Source organism: Patagioenas fasciata, chromosome 17 (assembly GCF_037038585.1).
Source record: "Patagioenas fasciata isolate bPatFas1 chromosome 17, bPatFas1.hap1, whole genome shotgun sequence".
In the NCBI taxonomy this organism is placed as follows: Eukaryota; Metazoa; Chordata; class Aves; order Columbiformes; family Columbidae; genus Patagioenas; species Patagioenas fasciata.
In genome coordinates, this window is record NC_092536.1 from 3,615,409 (window position 1) to 3,633,865 (window position 18,457).

The following is an 18,457-nucleotide window of genomic DNA, read 5'->3' on the forward strand; positions in this document are numbered from 1 at the left end:
CCGCCCTCACGTGCGGTTTTACTTCAGGAGGGGCGGGAAACGCGGGGGACGGGGACGGGCTGCCCCGTGGAGAGGCCGCGGGGGACGGGGACGGGCTGCCCCGTGGAGGGGCCGCGGGGGACGGGGACGGGCTGCCCCGTGGAGGGGCCGCGGCGGACGGGGACGGGCTGCCCCGTGGAGGGGCCGCGGGGGACGGGGACGGGCTGCCCCGTGGAGGGGCCGCGGGGGACGGGGACGGGGACGGGCTGCCCCGTGGAGGGACCGCCGGGGACGGGGTCCGCAGTCCGTGTCCAGCCTCACCAAGTGCACGGAAAGGGCTACACACAAACGTGAGGGCCCAAGCAGCGCAAACGAGGTTTTATTCGGAATTCGTATGAAACAAGTGCAAAATTTAACTTCTGCTGTTCTTATGGCACAGATGTTAAAACGTGGTAATATCCCCCCTTTTCACACCCGTACAAAAATAATACAAAACTACCCCTTTCCACACATTCAGTATAAACTTTGCTTCAATTACATCAAATAAGTTACACTCCAATTATGTCCTTACAGCCAAACAAACAGGGATCAAGACCAATTCTCCATTCCCTGTGCAAAAGTTACTCCTAGGAGTAAAAACTCCGCATAAGATCACATTGTAAAAATAGAACCTGGGATTAAAATTCCTTGTAGGCAGTTTGATTCTTTTATTTGAGTCCTCACCAGACAGTGTGAGACTTTTCTGAGGCTTTTACCCATCAAGGTCACTGCACACAAATCGCTCTGCAAAACAGCAGGTAAAGCTCCTCACCCCAAGGAAATAAGAGGGTGGATACTTCCAGTCTTCCGTAAAATTAGATATCACTCTGACATCTGAAAAACTGAAGTAGTAACTTCAGGCAGAACTCAGAATAAACAGTTAATTTCAGTGCGGTTTTCACTGTGACCAAAAGGAGCACATTGCATTGCTGTGTATAAAATAATCCGTCTGGAATAGATACTGAAAACACACATTGTTTCTGTTGCATTGCTCAGTTGTTCCCAAAGTGTGTGAGATGGTAGCTTGCTTAAGTATGTGATTAGTAAGGAATGTTTAATATGATTAAAAGTCATTTAGATAACTTCAAAGTAACCCTATTCAAGAAAATAAACAGCCTCAGCAGAAAAAAAAAATGCCTACACTGGTTTTAGAACAAGCAGTAACTTTTTTTTAAGAATAAAATTAATTTACAACATTAGTTTATCAAGAAAAATGTACATTTTATATCTATATACGTTACAAGATGCTCCAGATCTGCTATGTATCTCTACGGGAGGTATATATTACAGAATTATTTGGCTGCATTATAAGGCAATCAGTGAAAACCACTTTGTCCTAGAAGAAACCATTCACAGGTGAGATCCGATCACATGATTATTTTGCAGACAATTCCAAACATTTCTGCTGACAGCAGCCAAACTATGCCATATCATCTTTATTAAAATGTAAAGAAATGTGCTTAAAAGAGAAAGGCGTAAACTTGTATCCTCCACCAGAGTAGAATTTGTTCTGAAATTCCACCCTGAAACGAGACAAAAATAACAGAATCTGTAAATTAATCCAAAACAACTGGTTGTCAAGGGATAGAACTGTGCGACACGGGAGGCTGAACAAAATGAATCCTAATCCTGTCACACTTTCTGTGCAGCTATTTACCCTGCCCAGCACAGTACGAGGCAAATTCCGTGTTTCTCAAGAGACCCAAACACGTTACATTGTGCCCTGATGGCTCATTTCTCACTTCTGTCTTACTAATTTGTTTTCGTGTTAGTTGCAGTTAATTGTTTTGCAAATATATAATACCATGAGGACAATACTCTGTAGGGCATATAGCTTTGCCTCATGTTTATATACTGTATATATACACTGCCTTTCTTACACTGTAGATTTCACCAGGTTTCAAACTAAATATTCTCTGAATCCACGCCAATGTGCAGAATTCATGATACTAAGACTAAGAAAGGATTAAAATACTTAAGGGTTGGCAGCCCCGCCTAAGCACAAGTTTTGCTCGCTAATATAAACTGTTCTGTTGAACCAGATAAATAAAATAGACTGGAGCCATTCAGTGACAGAACCAGGCTGACATTTAAAATACTTACCATATTACGAATATTTTACAGTACGAAAAGCTGCAATAATATAAATCAAATGTACTCACACTTTGCACAAAATGTGATAGAGGTTAATAGGCATCATAAGCCAATATAATATTTGAATTTACTGAAAATATTCCAGAGGAACAATCACATTCAACTAACAAGCTGTTTATTTAACGTGATTAGATAAATCTATTATGGTAGCATTAGGCTGTTCAATCTTACACTCTTCTTTTTAATAAGGCATGTAATATTTTGACACAAAAATTCCTTTTTGCACAAGCCAGTATATGCTGAAGCGGTATAAAGAAAACAAGAGTTAAAACTTACCAGTGAAGTCGTATGGCATGGAGGAAAGCAGAAAGCCCCTCCATGACCAAAAGAATAAAAACTGTTAGCACAGCAAAAAAGGCCAGAACAGGGATCAGCAGTACAACACCGTACGTTGTGTCCACACGAAGACCCACTCTCATCACCATTTGCCACAGAACTTCTGATAGCTCTATTAATAAACAAAAAGAATTGCTCATAATCAACTCCCTCACACACAGCTAATTTGTTCTCACCCCCAACAATACTTAAATGTACATCTCAATTTCAAAATAATCTACCGAGGTCAACATTTTACACCATGACACTAAGACTTTAGCAAGTGCCTAAATACCTCCCAAGCTGGTCAATCCATGGAAAATAGGAAATTGTGCCGTGAGTGCTGATACACTATAATGTGATGTAACACTGCTCAGATAACCAGTGTCTTTATAATACAGAGCAACCAATGAAGAAAACAAGATTCCAAACAATAAAGTCACAGTTTTAGTTTTGGGGGCTTTCCATAGATAATTAGTTTAAATAGGGATTTTTTTTTTAATTAAGGAAAAGATAATTGCATCGTAATATCACTTCAACAGGCCAGCCCCCTCTAACCAGCATTACAAATCGAGATGGAACCAAAACACTTACGTGCATGAGCAAGACTTAAAGCCCAGAGTCTCAGATATGAGGCTGTATTAGAAATACATCCTAGACAGTACTCAATGGTGTGAATTGCTTGATTCATAAAAATATCTGCAAAATTAAACTAAAATATAAAAACACATTTGTATCCATTTAAGCAATGTAGTGCAGCATGAGAGAGCAAAACCATTCATCTGCATATTTTAATATACGTGGAAGAAAACTTCCATTAAAGGTTAATACACTGATTTCATACCAAGTAAAAAAAAATCTGCTGTGTTTAAGACCCTTATTGCAGAGATGACATTAGAAAATATCAGATGCTATAGTCTGCACAAAGTAACCAGCAGCAACAGCTGCGGACCAGGAATGCCGCCCGTCTCCCAACCCCCATTAGTAATAATCCTCATCACGAGATGTGATTTGCAGACATGAAAAGACTTTTGTCTGGATGAAAAGCCAAGATTTATTAACAGGAAGCTGGGCAGTCATGCTCTTGCCTTAATTTTAAGAATCCATAAAACCATACAAACCCCAGGACTTTTATCCCACTCTTTAAGACAACCTATAGTTTTAGATGCAAAGTCCATGGATGCAAATAAAGCCCTCTTCCTGTTCTCCACTACACACAGATTGTGGCTTACTGTCTCAATCTGAATATACCAGGAAATAATGATAAAATATAGCAACAAATCAGTAAATTGTATTCAGGCATCAAGGTAAAGGCCCAGCTGATTTTCTTGAAAACTTGCAGGGACTCAGTGTACAGATTATCGTCTTTTCACTTCAATTTGCTTCTAGGGACATACAAAGTAGAGATGAAGTAAAACCATTACCTCCTCTCCATCCCCCTCTCTCTGCCCACTGTCTGCGTGAGTGCTCCCTTCTTCCGCATCGTGACATGTCAGCAGAGAAAGCTCTTCTTCGCTTTCTTTTCGAACTAGCTTGTAGCCACTCTACAAAATTGAAACATATCATCATGTCTTCAAGTGGACTGCCAGTGTCATTTTAAAACTGATTCCAAGTAGTCGCAGGCAAAGGGAAGAACAGAGCACTATTATGTGTTACAGTCAAAAACTTTTGAAGTTGAGTGGAAATATCTAGTAAAGACATTATATAAATACAACACCAGCTGAATTCTTCTATACTGCAGAAATCGTGTCTCTCAATACTCACCCTGTACATTCTGATGCCTCGGCGGCCACTGTGCAACCAATACAAATACAGTGGTTTACCAAAAAGCATTACAGGAACAGAAAGAAAAGCAATACTGAGTAAAAACCTCTGTAGAGCAACCTGTTTGGGGGGGAAAGAAAGAAAATCAGATTAGATCACAAAATCACAAGTAGGAAAAGCCTTCTCATTTTTCTTTGAGGGCCTGTTTAAACAGAAGAAAAATACAACTGATTTCAGTGGGCATCTACTCCAAATGGAACATGCACCCAAGTATTTTACTTAATCGGTCCCTCAAATTGGGTTACAGACATGCAGCATCTTCACATTCTTACTAAACTCAGTATCAGTAATGCCTTAATCTTCTAGATTAAGTTTAGTAAGATTATTTACAGCACACAGAAAAGCATCAAAACTAAGCATGAGACTGTTGTCTAGCCTTAATTTTAACCTGGGAGACTTTGTTCTAGAAACAGATGTTTTCACAAGTCACTACATAAAATCTTAAAACAAATAAAAGAGTAAATATATTATTTAATCATAATGTTTATTCAATTTCCCCTTAGTCTGATACATTGCCCTTCCTAGGGGAACACTCAGCCTTTCATGACTGGTGAAGTGTTTCCTGCACAGGGAACACAGGATCTTGGGAAGTCTGGAAGAACGTTACTAACCTGTCCGGTGTAGAAAACCTCCGTCTCACCACCAGTAAAGAGGAACATGTTAATAAACTGGATCAGAATACTAGGAGCAGATGTAGAGTCCTCTGCGGAGTACGCTAACCATTTATAGAAGATCAGAAACACCAGGTAGCCAAAGATGCACATCATGAATAAAAGTTCAGGAAGAAAAACCAAATAAATATTATACTTCTTCTTGAAATGCCTAAAAGAGAAAAATGGGGGGAAAAAAAAGGAAAATAAGTTTTACAAACAAAGATCAAGATAACTACTACAACCCTGGACTTCAACAGGGCAGACTTCGGCCTTTTCAGGCAATTGCTGAGGGAAATCCCATAGGCAAGGCTGCTTGAAGGTAAAGGGGCCCAAGATAGTTGGTCAGTGTCCAGGGACTGCTTCTACCAGGCACAAGATCAGAGCATCCCGACACGTAGGAAGTCAAGAGAGGGAGCCAGGAGACCTGCGTGGTTAAACAGGGAACTGCTGGGTATGCTCAGGCGGAAGAGGAGAGTTTCTAGATCATGGAAGGAAGGCCTGGCCACTTGGGGAGAATATAAGGCCGTTGTCAGAGGGTGTAGGGAGGCAACAAGGAAAGCTAAGGCCTCCTTAGAATTAAACCTGGCAAGAGGGGTCAAGGACAACAGGAAGAGCTTTTTCCAATACAGTACTCAGCACTTTGAAGTAGCAAGACTGAAATTATAATCCAGAACTGATTTCTTCAAATTCAGTGAAATGTTAATCAGGTATTTCAGTGGAAATCAAGGCCATAAGAGGCATCTATTTCTATTCAGCAACAAGTGAAATAAAATCTTAATCGATGCCTTCAGCTTTTTTAGCATAATACGGATCCATCATCTTATTTATGTGAAGGAAGACCTCTCTGTTACTGTCTTAAGAAAATTTTCACAATTACTATTATTCTGTTTTTAAAAATTGTTCCAAGTTTCTGTTAACCATATTAACGGCTATAATTCAAGACTTTACAAAAACTATAATGTTAGTATTTATCTTCTTGTACTTACAAGTGGTTAAATACCCCCAATACAACTCCAAACGTCATGTGAGTCACTCCAAAAATCACAGACATTTTCATTTTGAAAGAATTTAAAAAACTGAGCCGGTTGCTTGCCAAATTCCAGATCTGGAGAAGATAAAACAAAACCAGCATCACAGAACAGTGTAACAGAAGGAATAAACCCCTATCTTTTCCCTCCTGGAGACCTAAATACTACTTCAAACTGGCATCACAACTGAAACCTGAGTTTTGTGAAAATAGCCAAATATTTCTTTGACTTTGTTAAGGGAAAAGCTCTTTATGAATGAAGGATGCAAGCAAAAATGTATTTTTTTCCGACAGTAAAATTTATCTTCCTAATACACCGAAATCAAATTTACAAATGACTAATCATCACAAATCGATAATTCAAAAGAATAAAACTAACCGGATCGATTCCGAAGGGATAAGCTCTGTTGTATACACCAGTAACATTCGGATCCAGTGTTAAAAAATGATTATTCATATCCTCAGGACTGCAGAGAAAGAAAAACACAATCAGATTTGACACTGTTTAACCATAGTGACAACATACACCTTCGGTTCTGCAGGACACTACTCCTGCTTTCCTTTATATGACCAGCTCACCCAGTCAGACCGTAACAGAATAAAAGGATTTCCAAGCACAAAGGGCCTGACTAATAAAATCAATGGCAAAAGGGAAAAAAATATCCCTAGAAACTCACAATCTGGACTTAATTTGCACTAACTGCTTTTGAAAGGAAAGCTGCTGGATTTTATTTCTCATTTCCCCAGAATGGAAGGTTTCATTTTAAAAGCTCATAATTTGTTTCTCTATAATAACAAACACTCAAAGAAAAAGTGATCTATTTTTTCTCTTTTGCATTTGGATCAGTTTCCACTGTAACTTCATATAGTTTTTACTTAACACAGCACTCCCAACCCGCTCACATTTTAACCAAAGTCAAGGGGGTTTGACTCGACCATTTCAAGCCACTTCCTGTTTTTGAGGCGAAACGAGATGCTGTGAACATCCAAGTATCTCAGCCCTTTGGTATTTAAAACAATGAGGTTTTCCTCTTTGTGAACAAGGTTTGACAATTCACATAGCCTACTTTTTATTTTCATTCTCAAGAAAAGTTGTGCAGACTAATGATTACCAGGTAATTCATTTATTTCATTAATTGTTAACTTCTTACAGTAGATGGCCATGCTGCCTGGCTGTTTGTTCCACAGGCATGACCTACGGCAATTTTCTCCCAAACTAGACTTCTGGTTTCTACTCCTCTCCTGAAGACAAACTAAAACCATACAGACAAACCACGACACAGGCAGTGCATTTTTCATGAATAAAAAGAACACACAAGACAAAGTCCTAGTGCCTTCTGTTAGGATTTCACAATGCTACTGCAGACTCCAGCCATTCCTAACACCTTTGTGAGACCAAAAAAAGATGCAAAATACACGTAAGATGGTTTAGAGACTGACTAAGCCCTAGAAACATCACTGTGTAAAATTAGGTGCAAGTTCTTACTGCTAATAAAAAGATACTATCATGCCAGCTGCAGTTTTCAATCACTAAAAGTTACCAGCTAGCATATAATGTCAGGGTATTGCAAGAGAATTTGTTCCAGGAGACCGATTGTCATCTCTACCAAATGATATATTCTAGAAGATGTTCCAGGTGACTGAGGACACGTCAATCCAGGGAAGCAACACTAATAAATAGAAGATTAACCTGACAGATTGACTGAATTAAATATAATCAAATTCTAATAGTGGTTTTGAAAGAAATTGTGTTCGCTGTGGATTTCCTAATTTAAGATAATGATGGGTTTTTTTTGGTTTAAAATAATTATTACTGCCTTTTCTATTCTAAGGATAGATGTATCACTTAGCCCTCAGCGCAGTAGCACTTGCTACCTTAACTAGATTTTGCTAGATTTCCCTACATTTACTTACTACTCTCAATTACAGGATGGTTAAAATGGCTGAGCAGAAGGGTCAAACTGTTGCAGGAAGCACATTTTGGGTTTAATGGCACAGCAGAGACACTTACCGCCAAGCCTTCTGTTCAAACATCGCTGAAACGTTCCATCCAGAACTAAATATATTTAACGACTTTGAAAAACAGTCATTATAGATCAATCCAGTGTATACAGAAAACAGACCCATTAATAAAATCACGTATCGGCCTTCAAATAACATCTTCATTATCTGTAAGTATTGGAAAAACACAAGAGATAGAGAACATCATCTGCTAAGCGACCAATTGTTATCTAGACCTTTCTAAGAAAAACACCTTTCGGCCATACAAAGACTTCTTAAAACCAAAAATTCCTGTGAACATTCATTAAGGACTATGAAGAAACCTAAGGTAAATCAAATATAACACAAAGAATTTTGCTTTAAGCATGTTAAATACAATTTACAAATGTCAGTTACCAAATGGTAACCTAATCCCAGGATTAGTTTTCAAGAAGTTAACACGTTTGCAGCCATTCTTAATTAAATGTAATTATAATGCGTTCCAACCCCATAGTATGAAAAAATTAGTTAAAATAAATTAGTTAAATAAATTTCAAACTACAACTCCTTTTCAGAAACAATAAAAGCAGATGGAATTTGAAAAACAGTTTTCTCCTGATGTCAGTCACTAATCGCATTTTGGAAAACACATCCCTTCGTGGCCCTAGAAGAAGGAAAACAAGCCCATTCCAACTGTGTTATTTCTACCCTTTCAAAAAAGTGAGTAGTTTGTTAAGATATCACATCAATCTCGAGGAATATGGCAACTTTAAACACAGAAAAACCTGAAACAAAGGAAAAAAAGCAGTCAAATACACATGCAATAAATAGGACTTTTCAGAAACACGGTAACTATTCAGTTGGAATTATCCTGCTGGATGGAGAGTAAATGATTTGTAATTCCTTTTACCTCATCTTGTGATCTTTGCAATCTCGGGTGGTTTTCATACAGTATTGTCAGGAGTGCAAAGATGAACATGAGCAGACCATGCCCAAAGTCTCCAAACATAACCGCAAACAAGAAAGGAAAAGTGATGATGGTGTAGAGAGCTGAAACAGCAATTGAACACACTTCAGGCACACCGCACAAGAGACATTGTTGTTATCTGAAATATGCCTAAGTGATTCAACTACTTGAACCACTCACACAATTTTCAGCTTCATGTTTCAAAGAATTTTGCCCCCTGCTAATAGACTTGCCACCCACGCTATAAATTTAACTTAAAGCTTGCTTGTGTATATCCCTTAGCAATGATAACTCCACAGCTGAGCATTAGCTGACAATTCTACAGATAATATGAAGCCAGGAAATAAAACCCAAACAAGCAGTTCTTCCACCATGGCTATTTTGGCTCTGACCTATAACATACGTTCTCCTGTACAGCACAACCTAGCGTAGCTGCAAAAATACATGAAGACATTAAACTAATTGGGCTACACAACAGCCAGAGTTTTTCATGTGATGAGCTCCACACCTCAGTGAGATCAACAGCCATTACCAAAGTTTTCTTTTTTCCCCCCAAATATCTCACCCAAGGTAAAGTATATATTACCAAACATTATACAGCTATTATCAGCATTTTGAATGCTAAAATAATTCAGCAAAATCAAATCCAATTTTACTAGTTTGCTGCTTGGAGCACCATTTGTACTTTTGATGCGCTACTGAAATTTTAAAAGAGCTACTAATTAGCAGTACGGTCATCACCATTTGGCCTTTATTAGTGGCCAGTTCAGCAAGGTCTTTAAATGTGTAACAAGGCAAAGCAGCAACGACAGCACAGCTCCCAGTTCAGGTTTCAGAAGGACCAACCTGGGTTCACTTCTCCATAGTTTCCAACTCCATAAGCATCAACAATGCTCTGGAACCCTGAGGTGAATTTATTGGTACGTATCAAAGTTGGAGGAGGTTGCGTTGTTGGGATGGTATTCATGAATGAAGAAATCGTAGCTCCGCTCTTCCTCTAATTACAGACAGAAAGAAGACAGATTTATATAAAAACTCAGTTGATACTTAATCAAAGGAAAACATTTTCTGTCTCAGTTTCCCTAATCCTGAAGTTCAGCCCTAAAGGTAACATTTTTCCCTTTGTGCCTTCTCAAAAAAAATACATTAATCTGTTCCTCTAAAAACATTACTTATGCACACTGTTCTAATCCTTACTTTATATGAAATACCAAATGAGAATCACCAGTCTATTATAAAACAAAGACTTGTTACTAAAAATTCCCTCTAGTAAAACAAAAAGATGGAGTCGCGCTCAGCGTAATTAACACAAGGGAATTAGCACCTTCTAAATACCATTGTGAGCTCAGTCAGACTTGAGTTCAACACAAGTTCTTATCAAGAAACAAAAACCCCACACAGCCAAACTCAACACAACATTAAATAAAGGCTCTGCTAATAAATAGATTGTTTTATACTAGTTCAGAGAGACCCAGACCTGTCTGTGCCTGCTTTTAGCCCATTTTAAATGATTATTTTCTTCTTCTGTATAGTTAGTTGAAGATTAAGGTTTTACGCTGAGTATTCAGCTGACTTACTGAACCTTCCTCCAAGGCATGGCGCAAATTCTGCAGATCAGCCACCGGACACCAAACCTCAGCGATTAAACATTTATTTGTGACATCAAAACTGCACAGGTTGAGTACATGATAAATGGCTTTCATCTTCTTCACCTGGATAACCCACGTATAGATGGATTCAGATGCTTTACACAAGACTTGGCGTAAGTAATCCTCGGTTTTATGCAGCACCTTCATCCAAGAAAATAACACAAAGATTTCATTGAAAACGCAAGAGCGGTTGTGTTAACTGCAGTAAGAGCACTCACTATTTGTCCAGTGTTGGATCATATTTTTTGGAGGGCACAGTAACTGCTGCTTAGAACAGAAGGAAATGCCAAATGCCCCGAAGTTTAATAGCTATATGCAGTAGAAAACCAGGGGCATCACGTACAGTCACATTCAATCTGAAACTGCATGTATTTTCGAAACATATTCATGTTTTTAACGCTGTGATTTGTCAAATGATTTCCTATGGCAATAACTACAGCAAAGGGAATACGGCTTAGTATTTACTCACAATACGGAGATCCTGAATACGAACATTTAGTCCTTCGACAACTGCCCTGCGCTCCTCCGTGGTATTGGGATAGGGGTACACATGACAGTGATAGCTACAGAAAACCAGAAACTGGGCTTAAATAACCAAACTAGATGAAAACAAGCACCCAAGCCCACCCCCCGGACAATCTGCAACACGCCATTAAATAACCACAGAACAGATTGAATTGAGAGTCGGTACTTTGCAAGGACTGCAGATAAAATGACTCACACGCTTATTTGTATATTGCATAATTATAAAGCGAGATGCAACGTGGGGGGAGGAACAAACTGAACTTCAAAAACCTCGCCTAAAAATCAACACTTATAAGGAAGGTGAGCAGGGGGAAAACTTACAAGAAAATAACCCAGGTATAAAGAAATCATATATATATATATACACACACGCACACATATATTAGTTTTCCTTCTTACCAGTCACAAATCTTCTTAACTTTCTGGCCAATTTGTTCACCCCAATAGGACACTAAAAAAACAAACCATTTTGTGGTTTCACCCTAAAAAACAAACAGAGATGATGGAGTTTGTCCTTAACCAACAATGCCATTGTGATATCATTAGAGAGCAAAATAACAAATTTGAATAATTAGAAAAATTAGAAAAAGACAAGGCCCGACAGGGCCCGTAGCAGTAACCTTCCACCATTATAAGTAACAAAAAAATCTTTAAAAAAATAAAATGTTACAGATTAGAATCTAAGCAAAATTTTCAAGTGACAGATCAGGCAGCCATAATTGCCCATTTACAAAAAGTTAATTTTAGAAGTTCAGAGAAAAAAATCATAGAAGACCAACTGTGCTCCTGAGACTTTTTTCCTGAACTACTGAATGAGTAAATAAAATGCCTATTAAAAGGTAATGCGCTGTACAGACCTAGTTAATAAATATCCAAGCAGCCATTTATGCCACGTGTTTTGATCAAGGGAGCCAATGGTAAAGTCACTGCTATTCCACAGTGAATTTCTGCACTCATCCAGCTGAACCGTGATAAATTAACTGACATACCTATAGTTACGGTGGTATCAAGATCTCTGATTTTAAGGTCTTACACGTTCTAATACCTTAAAATAGTTTTGCCTCCAAGGGCACCAAGAAATAATCTACATTCAGTGCAGACCTGAGCAGCAATTCTTCCAAATCTTATGCAAAGTACAAACAAAATAAATGGATAGTTCAAATGTTGACTCACTGTGTCTGGATCTTCCAGACATTCGTCCAACTCTGCGTATGTAAGAATAGTGTATCCTTTGCAGGCTCTCCACAGCATTTTTTCAAATGCTTCCACTTTTGTGATGTGAACTAACCCAGATATGAATCTAGGGGAAAAAAGAAATATTTGAAAAATAAGCTAAAATCCACAAGAAAAATCAAACACTCAGAGTACATCATCACGGAGTCTCAGTAATTTCACATGTGCCATCTCTAGAGAAGGAAAAGTCACCCTAAACAGGATGCAACCGGTATATAATAGAGACACAATTTCTATTTGAAAACAGACTGTAGGCCTCAGCACGCAACCAGAATTATATTTTATGTAATTGCTTTATGTGATAGTACAGTTCTTCATTTTTTCTTTATAAGATACTCTCTCATAATGGTGTTGTGGAGAGCAGTATCCATGCATCGTTCCAAAGGCGAGTAGGCAATACCATTAATAACATCACATTTCCAACTGACACTACTACATGATTAAAAACTGTGTGTTTATCCTAGAAAAACAGAGTCTGAAGGGTAGAGGAACGTACTGATTTAGAGCATCTAGAGATTTTCCTTAACACACATACATGGTTTGACAATGGCTTTGTGACAGTTTTGTGGAGCTGTCCTATTTGTCTCTTCAAATAATCCAATTTCATTACAAAGGTACGTTTAGGTCAAACTCCTACCCTGTCTAAAACTGTTTGGCTCATCTGAAATCACCAGACTCACACTACATCCCATCTTTTCAGAAAATAGCCCATTATTTACAGCAGTTTTGAAACAGCACAGGTGGACCGAACCTACCCCAGCTTGGCGCCCAGTCTGTGCATACAGTTGTAATCCACTAACGGCTCGTTTTCCACAGACGGAAATTCTTCATAGTTTGCATGTAAATGGGATTCATACTAGCAAATGAAAGAAAGATTCATAGCTTTCAGAAAAAAACCCCAACCTTTTCATTTATTATTCTAAATAAGAGAAAGTAATTAAGTAAATTATTTCAATAAAAATATAAAACTCTTTCCTGTTTTCAATTCAGACAACAGAACGATCTTGGGATCTCAAGCACACCGCTCTTAGCAATTACAGTCAGTGTTGCAAAGGTTACACGGTAAATTTCTTAGCACAATTTATGCATCAAAATAACACAAATACTCCCTCATTCTCAGTTGGCATCAGCAGGAACATTCAAACAATCCAACAGAGAAATCACAAAGCTCCTCTCAGTTCAGAGCTGCATTTTGCTCTGTATATGAACACAGCCTAGCACAAGAGGCTGCCAGCTGGGTTCTTTAAGTAACAAGCGCAAATAGCAACGAACAATGTATGGTGCTGGAAAGCTCGGCACCAAGTCACGCACTTCACTAGAACTGCTGCCAGTCTGCAACAAAAACGCCACACGACCCTCGCCGAACAACGTGGGCAGTACCTCAGACGTCCTCCTGACAAATCTTTGCGTGACCTCCAACATGCACGTGTATTCTGCCAGTTCGAGCAGGTTTCTCCTCAGCTTTTCTTTGTTTTTAGTTACTTCCCTCAATTCTGTCTCCAGCTTCTGCAACTGTTCCTAAGATATGGAGAAAAAATAACAATAGAATCCATTATACCGTTTTGGAAGTCAAGGGAGGAAGAATTTTAAGCACATGTTAATTTGCTGCAATTATGGGAGTTTCCCAATTTCTTAATTAACTTCAGCTCCATAGGTTTTATTCCTCAGTCTGCTTTGTCCTGAGTACACGTGATCCTCCACTGGCATCTGTTAAGTCTGCTGTTCTGACCCTAATTTGTGTTTGAGCTAAGTAATGCAGACTTGGAATCAGAACATCAGATAGTACAGGGTGCAAAACACTTATCTCTTCTATGAATAGAATTACAGCAAAACAGAATGTCATTTCAAATTATATCTGCATTTTACAAGCCTCTAATGTAATACCAGCAAAAGCATTCAGAGAAAACAGCACCATGTTTCACTATGCAGCCAGCACAGGAACCTGCAGGGCCTTGGGATTATAAAACTCTCACACACCCTGGAAAGGTTGGATGCATGAAAAGAGCCTTAGGGAAGTCCCAAAGCAATAAATGAGGTTGAAAGGTTCCATCTACAGAAAATGATTTGCCGGGAACAGTGTAATATATGCCAATCCATCAAACAGATGCCTACAAACCCCATGAGTTAGCTTGGACCCTTTCACAGGAATTTTGTGCCAATATCAAATCCTCACTGGCAGGAAAACAAAACAACCAACCTGGACAGAAACAAAAGCAAATGCTTCCACCCCTCCTACCACACCCCTGTAACTCCAGTCATAAGATAACAAAAAATTAAGTTTGAATTAAAGTTCTAAGATCCAGAGCTACACTTTTGGCATCTGTTGTGTGGAAGTTACCTGGATTTCTAAAATGTGCTTCATCAAGGGGGCAGGAGGAGCAACATCTCCTTCAGGAAGTGGAATATCCGCCTTTTTAATTTCTTGAACTAAATAGCCTGGAGTGAGGAGAAAAACAGAATCAGAAAGGAAATGGTATTTCCTCACACTTCCTAGAATGCTGCACAGTTGACCTTTGGCTGTAACTGATGGTGCTGATCACGCTGCAGCACCAGGCCCAACCCATTTTATTCATTTATTTTAGCAACAACAGACACACTAGAATCTTAAAAAAAAGAGGGGCTAGGAGTAAAGACAGAGAGCATTTCTGTGTAGGAAGTTTGAGAGTGAGCTCTCTTCAGAGTTCTCCGACTGAAATTTTCCAACCACAAGTACTTTTTAAGAAGCTTTTAACATTTCCTATCAGCTCTTTGCTGCTGCAAGATATGGCTTTCTGCTCATCGTGCCATCTGCCAAAAACTGACGTCACAGACTCATGTTTGGAATAAGAAGTGTTCAAACAAGGCAGTTTAAGCAACCTTGACAACAAATGCAACTCACGCAGGGCACGGAGATTGCCAAAATAGCTGCTGGGATGGTTTGGCATGACCAGCACATGCCTCTGATGAGAGATTCCAATAAAAGAGCCTTTCAACAGTGACTTTTCCTCAGGATACATTAAAGGAATCTGTATCTGGGTTGCAATACTCTCCTCTATTCGTTAACTGTCATGTGAATACATTTATTAATAATGAGATATTTTTGAGGGTTCTTGGAATTTCAACAGTATTGAGTTACATAACACGAAAAACAGGGTTTATCTTATAGTCAAGGAAATATCCAAAGTCTCCATTTTCCTAACAGTTGATACTGAAATGCTCTCAACTATTTACCAGCAACACATTAGCAACTCTTCTTCACTTGTAAGCTTAAAAGAACCCCAAGCTACGTTTAGCACATGCATGTTGTAGTGTAAGTAAATTTTACAGCTCTCAAACCCAAGAACCAGGGATCAGGGGTAGATGGACAGGCTGCCCAGGGAGGTTGTGGAGTCTCTGCGTTCAAAATCCCACCAGGCTGAGTCCTGACAAGCGGCTCCACCTGCCCCTGCCTGAGCTGGAGCTTGACCAGATCTCAAGAGGTCCCTTCCAACCCAAACAATCCTGTGATCCACTCCAGAGCGAAGTACCACATAACACAAACTAAGGAATATATCTGCATGTTCTGACTCAACTTAGTGCTACGGTCATCTCCAGCTCCTAAAATCTGCATAAAGCCTCTACATATATGAGCTCACGCATGTGGGGTTTTTCATACAAGTGGATGTTTTGCAAGTTTCTACAGCAATCAGATCATACAAGACTGGGAAGATTAAAGAACCTGTAGCTGAAACCTTGGCTGCAGTTCCACTCTAGCAATGAAGCTTTATCAATGCCACAGGTGAGAAAGGGCAGACATGAAAATAAAGCTCACCAAGTATTCTTTCCATTTCTTCACACTTCTTGACTTCATTCACAAATTTTCTCTGAAATACACTTACATTTGGGTTGAGCTGAAGGAGAAGGACAAAATGCTTTTTAGGTACTTGAAACAGCAACTAACCCTGAAAAAGCACAGATATCGCTGTGACTTCATGGAGCCAATTTTACATGTATTCTGTGTGCACTATTCCTACAAAGTGCTTTTCAGCTAGAACGGTATGAAAATCTACAAAGATGAAAAAGTCTTCAAACAGCAAAGTTTTAACAAAGTAGAATTATGAATGCCTTTCACTAGCTTTCCTCAAATAACAAAATAACCAGATCCACTAGAGAAACCATTCCTGATCTTATTTCTACGGTTTAAAAATACCGCGTAACAACTTCAAATTAGCAAACAAATCTTTCTACAAGCAAATTTTTGCGACGTGTTTCCACAGAATCTATTTGAAATGTTAAGTTTTGAAAGAGACCAGGAATGGCACTAATATGTTAAACATAACATCCATGTAATGATTCTTATTTGTCTCTTTGTAATGATTCAGATTTGTCTCCTCCTACCTGCCATTTTTACCAACTAGCTGTTAAGTTCTTCCAGCTTTCCTTGCAAAGATTTTTGTAACCTACATATCTGAAGAATACTCGGATGAAATTCCAAAGTCTCCATCAGCAAATGAAGATCATATAATTACGATGAGACAACGCAGAAACAAGGTTAATTATTACCCGCCCCAACTTCATGTTAGTCAGGCCTGTAGATCCTCCAAGGCAAATTTCTCCTCCAGGAACAGATGTTTTACAAACCAACAGTCTGCGATGCTGAAGAAATAAACCCACAGAGCAGCTAAGATGTTTCTATGGGTCTCTCTATGGGGTGGACAGATCTCAAGGCAGTGTGGCCTTGGGTGGGTGACGGCTCTCCCACGGGATCCTACTGCTAAAAAACCCCAAGTTTAAGCTACTTCTGTGAGGAAGGCAGGGCAGTGCCACCCCAAAACGTCCCTCCCTGGAGTCTCAGGGGGGCTGGGGCTCCACTCTGACTTTCCACCACTCAACCCTGCACTCAGCGAATGCGATCTGGAGATTATCGGTACACCTGCCAGTCAGAGCCGGGGACAGACGGGTGAGAAGCGGCCCTGGCGCCTTTTACATCGCACCATCGGAACGAACCCTACACCTGTCCGGCGGCAACTGCTCCGCCCGGCTCGGCCTCCCCCGCGTCCCCTTTGACCTCCCCCCGTTCTCCCGGAAAACCCCGCCAGGTGCCCGGGCCCCGCGGCCGCTACTCACGTCTCGGAACTCGGCCAGGCCACGCTCGCCCACCTCGCTGAGGCACTCGTAGGCCGAGCCGCTCTGGAGGAAGAGCTGCGCCAGGCACATCGGCTCGCCGCGGAACAGCGAGCCCATGGCGGGCCGGAGGGGGGCGGAGGGGCTCAGCGAGGCGGGCGGCGGGGCGGCGCGGAGCGGTGTCCGGCGGGAGACTGTGGATCGCCCGCCATGCCGAAGCGGCCCAGCCCGCCGCCGGCAGCGCGGCCAGCTGCTTCCGGAGGCGGGGCCAGCGTTTTCCGGAGGGGCGGGGCCGTGGAGGCGGCCAATCGGCGGCGAGGCCGTGGAGGCGGCCAATCGGCGGCGCGGCCGCTGCCCCTGGCGCAGGAACCGCGGGCGGAGCGGCACCCGCGGAACCCGCTTGACCGCCCGCCCGGGGGTGGCCGGAGCCCTGAGGTCTGTTTGGCCCGACATCCCGTGCTCAAGCCCTGGGAGCCGCTTATGGGCAGGTTTCCCCAGGGAGCGGCCTCCAGCTCACGGCGGAAACCAGTAAACTCAAACGGGAGGTAAACCAGCGAACCCCCCAAAATGGGATGTAAACCAGCAAACCCCCGAAAATGGGATGTAAACCAGCAAACCCCCCAAAATGGGATGTAAACCAGCAAACCCCCCAAAATGGGATGTAAACCAGCAGTCACAGACTAACGTGAAAGTATGTAAAAGAGAAAATACATTATTAAGGTTACAGAAGTCAGATTTCCCATAGCACTCGTGTGTGGATTCTAGAAATTCTTCTATAAACTATGGCCATCTGTTCCTGAAGGCTAAGATAATTAATTGTATGATCCAAACCAGCAGAAAATCCCAAACTGAACATCTCATTTGGTTAACTGAAGAAAATCAGTAGTAAATGTTTTCTCCATACCCTGCCCAGCCCAGACACCAGTTGCCAAGGCAAAGCATTAACTGGAAAGGAGAATTGCAGGTCAATGCATGGAAATATCTGAATAGCTGGAGAAGAGGGAATAATGTGTCCCCTGCTCCAAAAATG

The 18,457-nt window shown here is 40.6% G+C and overlaps 1 protein-coding gene across 1 annotated transcript; it reads right to left on the reverse strand.

Annotated features, from left to right (window-relative positions):
* Positions 1-330: 330 nt before the first annotated feature.
* Positions 331-17,686, reverse strand: ATP6V0A2 (ATPase H+ transporting V0 subunit a2). Its single transcript, XM_065851283.2, has 20 exons — positions 17,431-17,686; positions 16,136-16,214; positions 14,684-14,781; positions 13,726-13,863; positions 13,101-13,201; positions 12,286-12,412; positions 11,512-11,594; positions 11,057-11,150; positions 10,516-10,728; positions 9,785-9,935; positions 8,882-9,021; positions 8,003-8,160; positions 6,371-6,458; positions 5,951-6,069; positions 4,923-5,133; positions 4,252-4,371; positions 3,912-4,031; positions 3,082-3,199; positions 2,449-2,620; positions 331-1,541 (listed from the first exon to the last, which is right to left on the reverse strand). Exons 1-20 carry the CDS (start codon positions 17,545-17,547, stop codon positions 1,439-1,441), a joined length of 2,550 nt encoding a protein of 849 aa, XP_065707355.1. The 5' UTR covers positions 17,548-17,686; the 3' UTR covers positions 331-1,438.
* Between the last annotated feature and the right edge of the window lie 771 nt (positions 17,687-18,457).

Excerpts from the sequence above, each read along its gene's own strand:
- ATP6V0A2 (XM_065851283.2), bottom strand. The coding sequence starts at position 17,547 with ATGGGCTCGCTGTTCCGCGGCGAGCCGATGTGCCTGGCGCAGCTCTTC. Across the intron at positions 13,864-14,683 it reads AGCACATTTTAGAAATCCAG|GAACAGTTGCAGAAGCTGGA; the intron begins GTAACTTCCACA and ends TCCATATCTTAG. Across the intron at positions 4,032-4,251 it reads GAGGCATCAGAATGTACAGG|AGTGGCTACAAGCTAGTTCG; the intron begins GTGAGTATTGAG and ends TCAATTTTGTAG.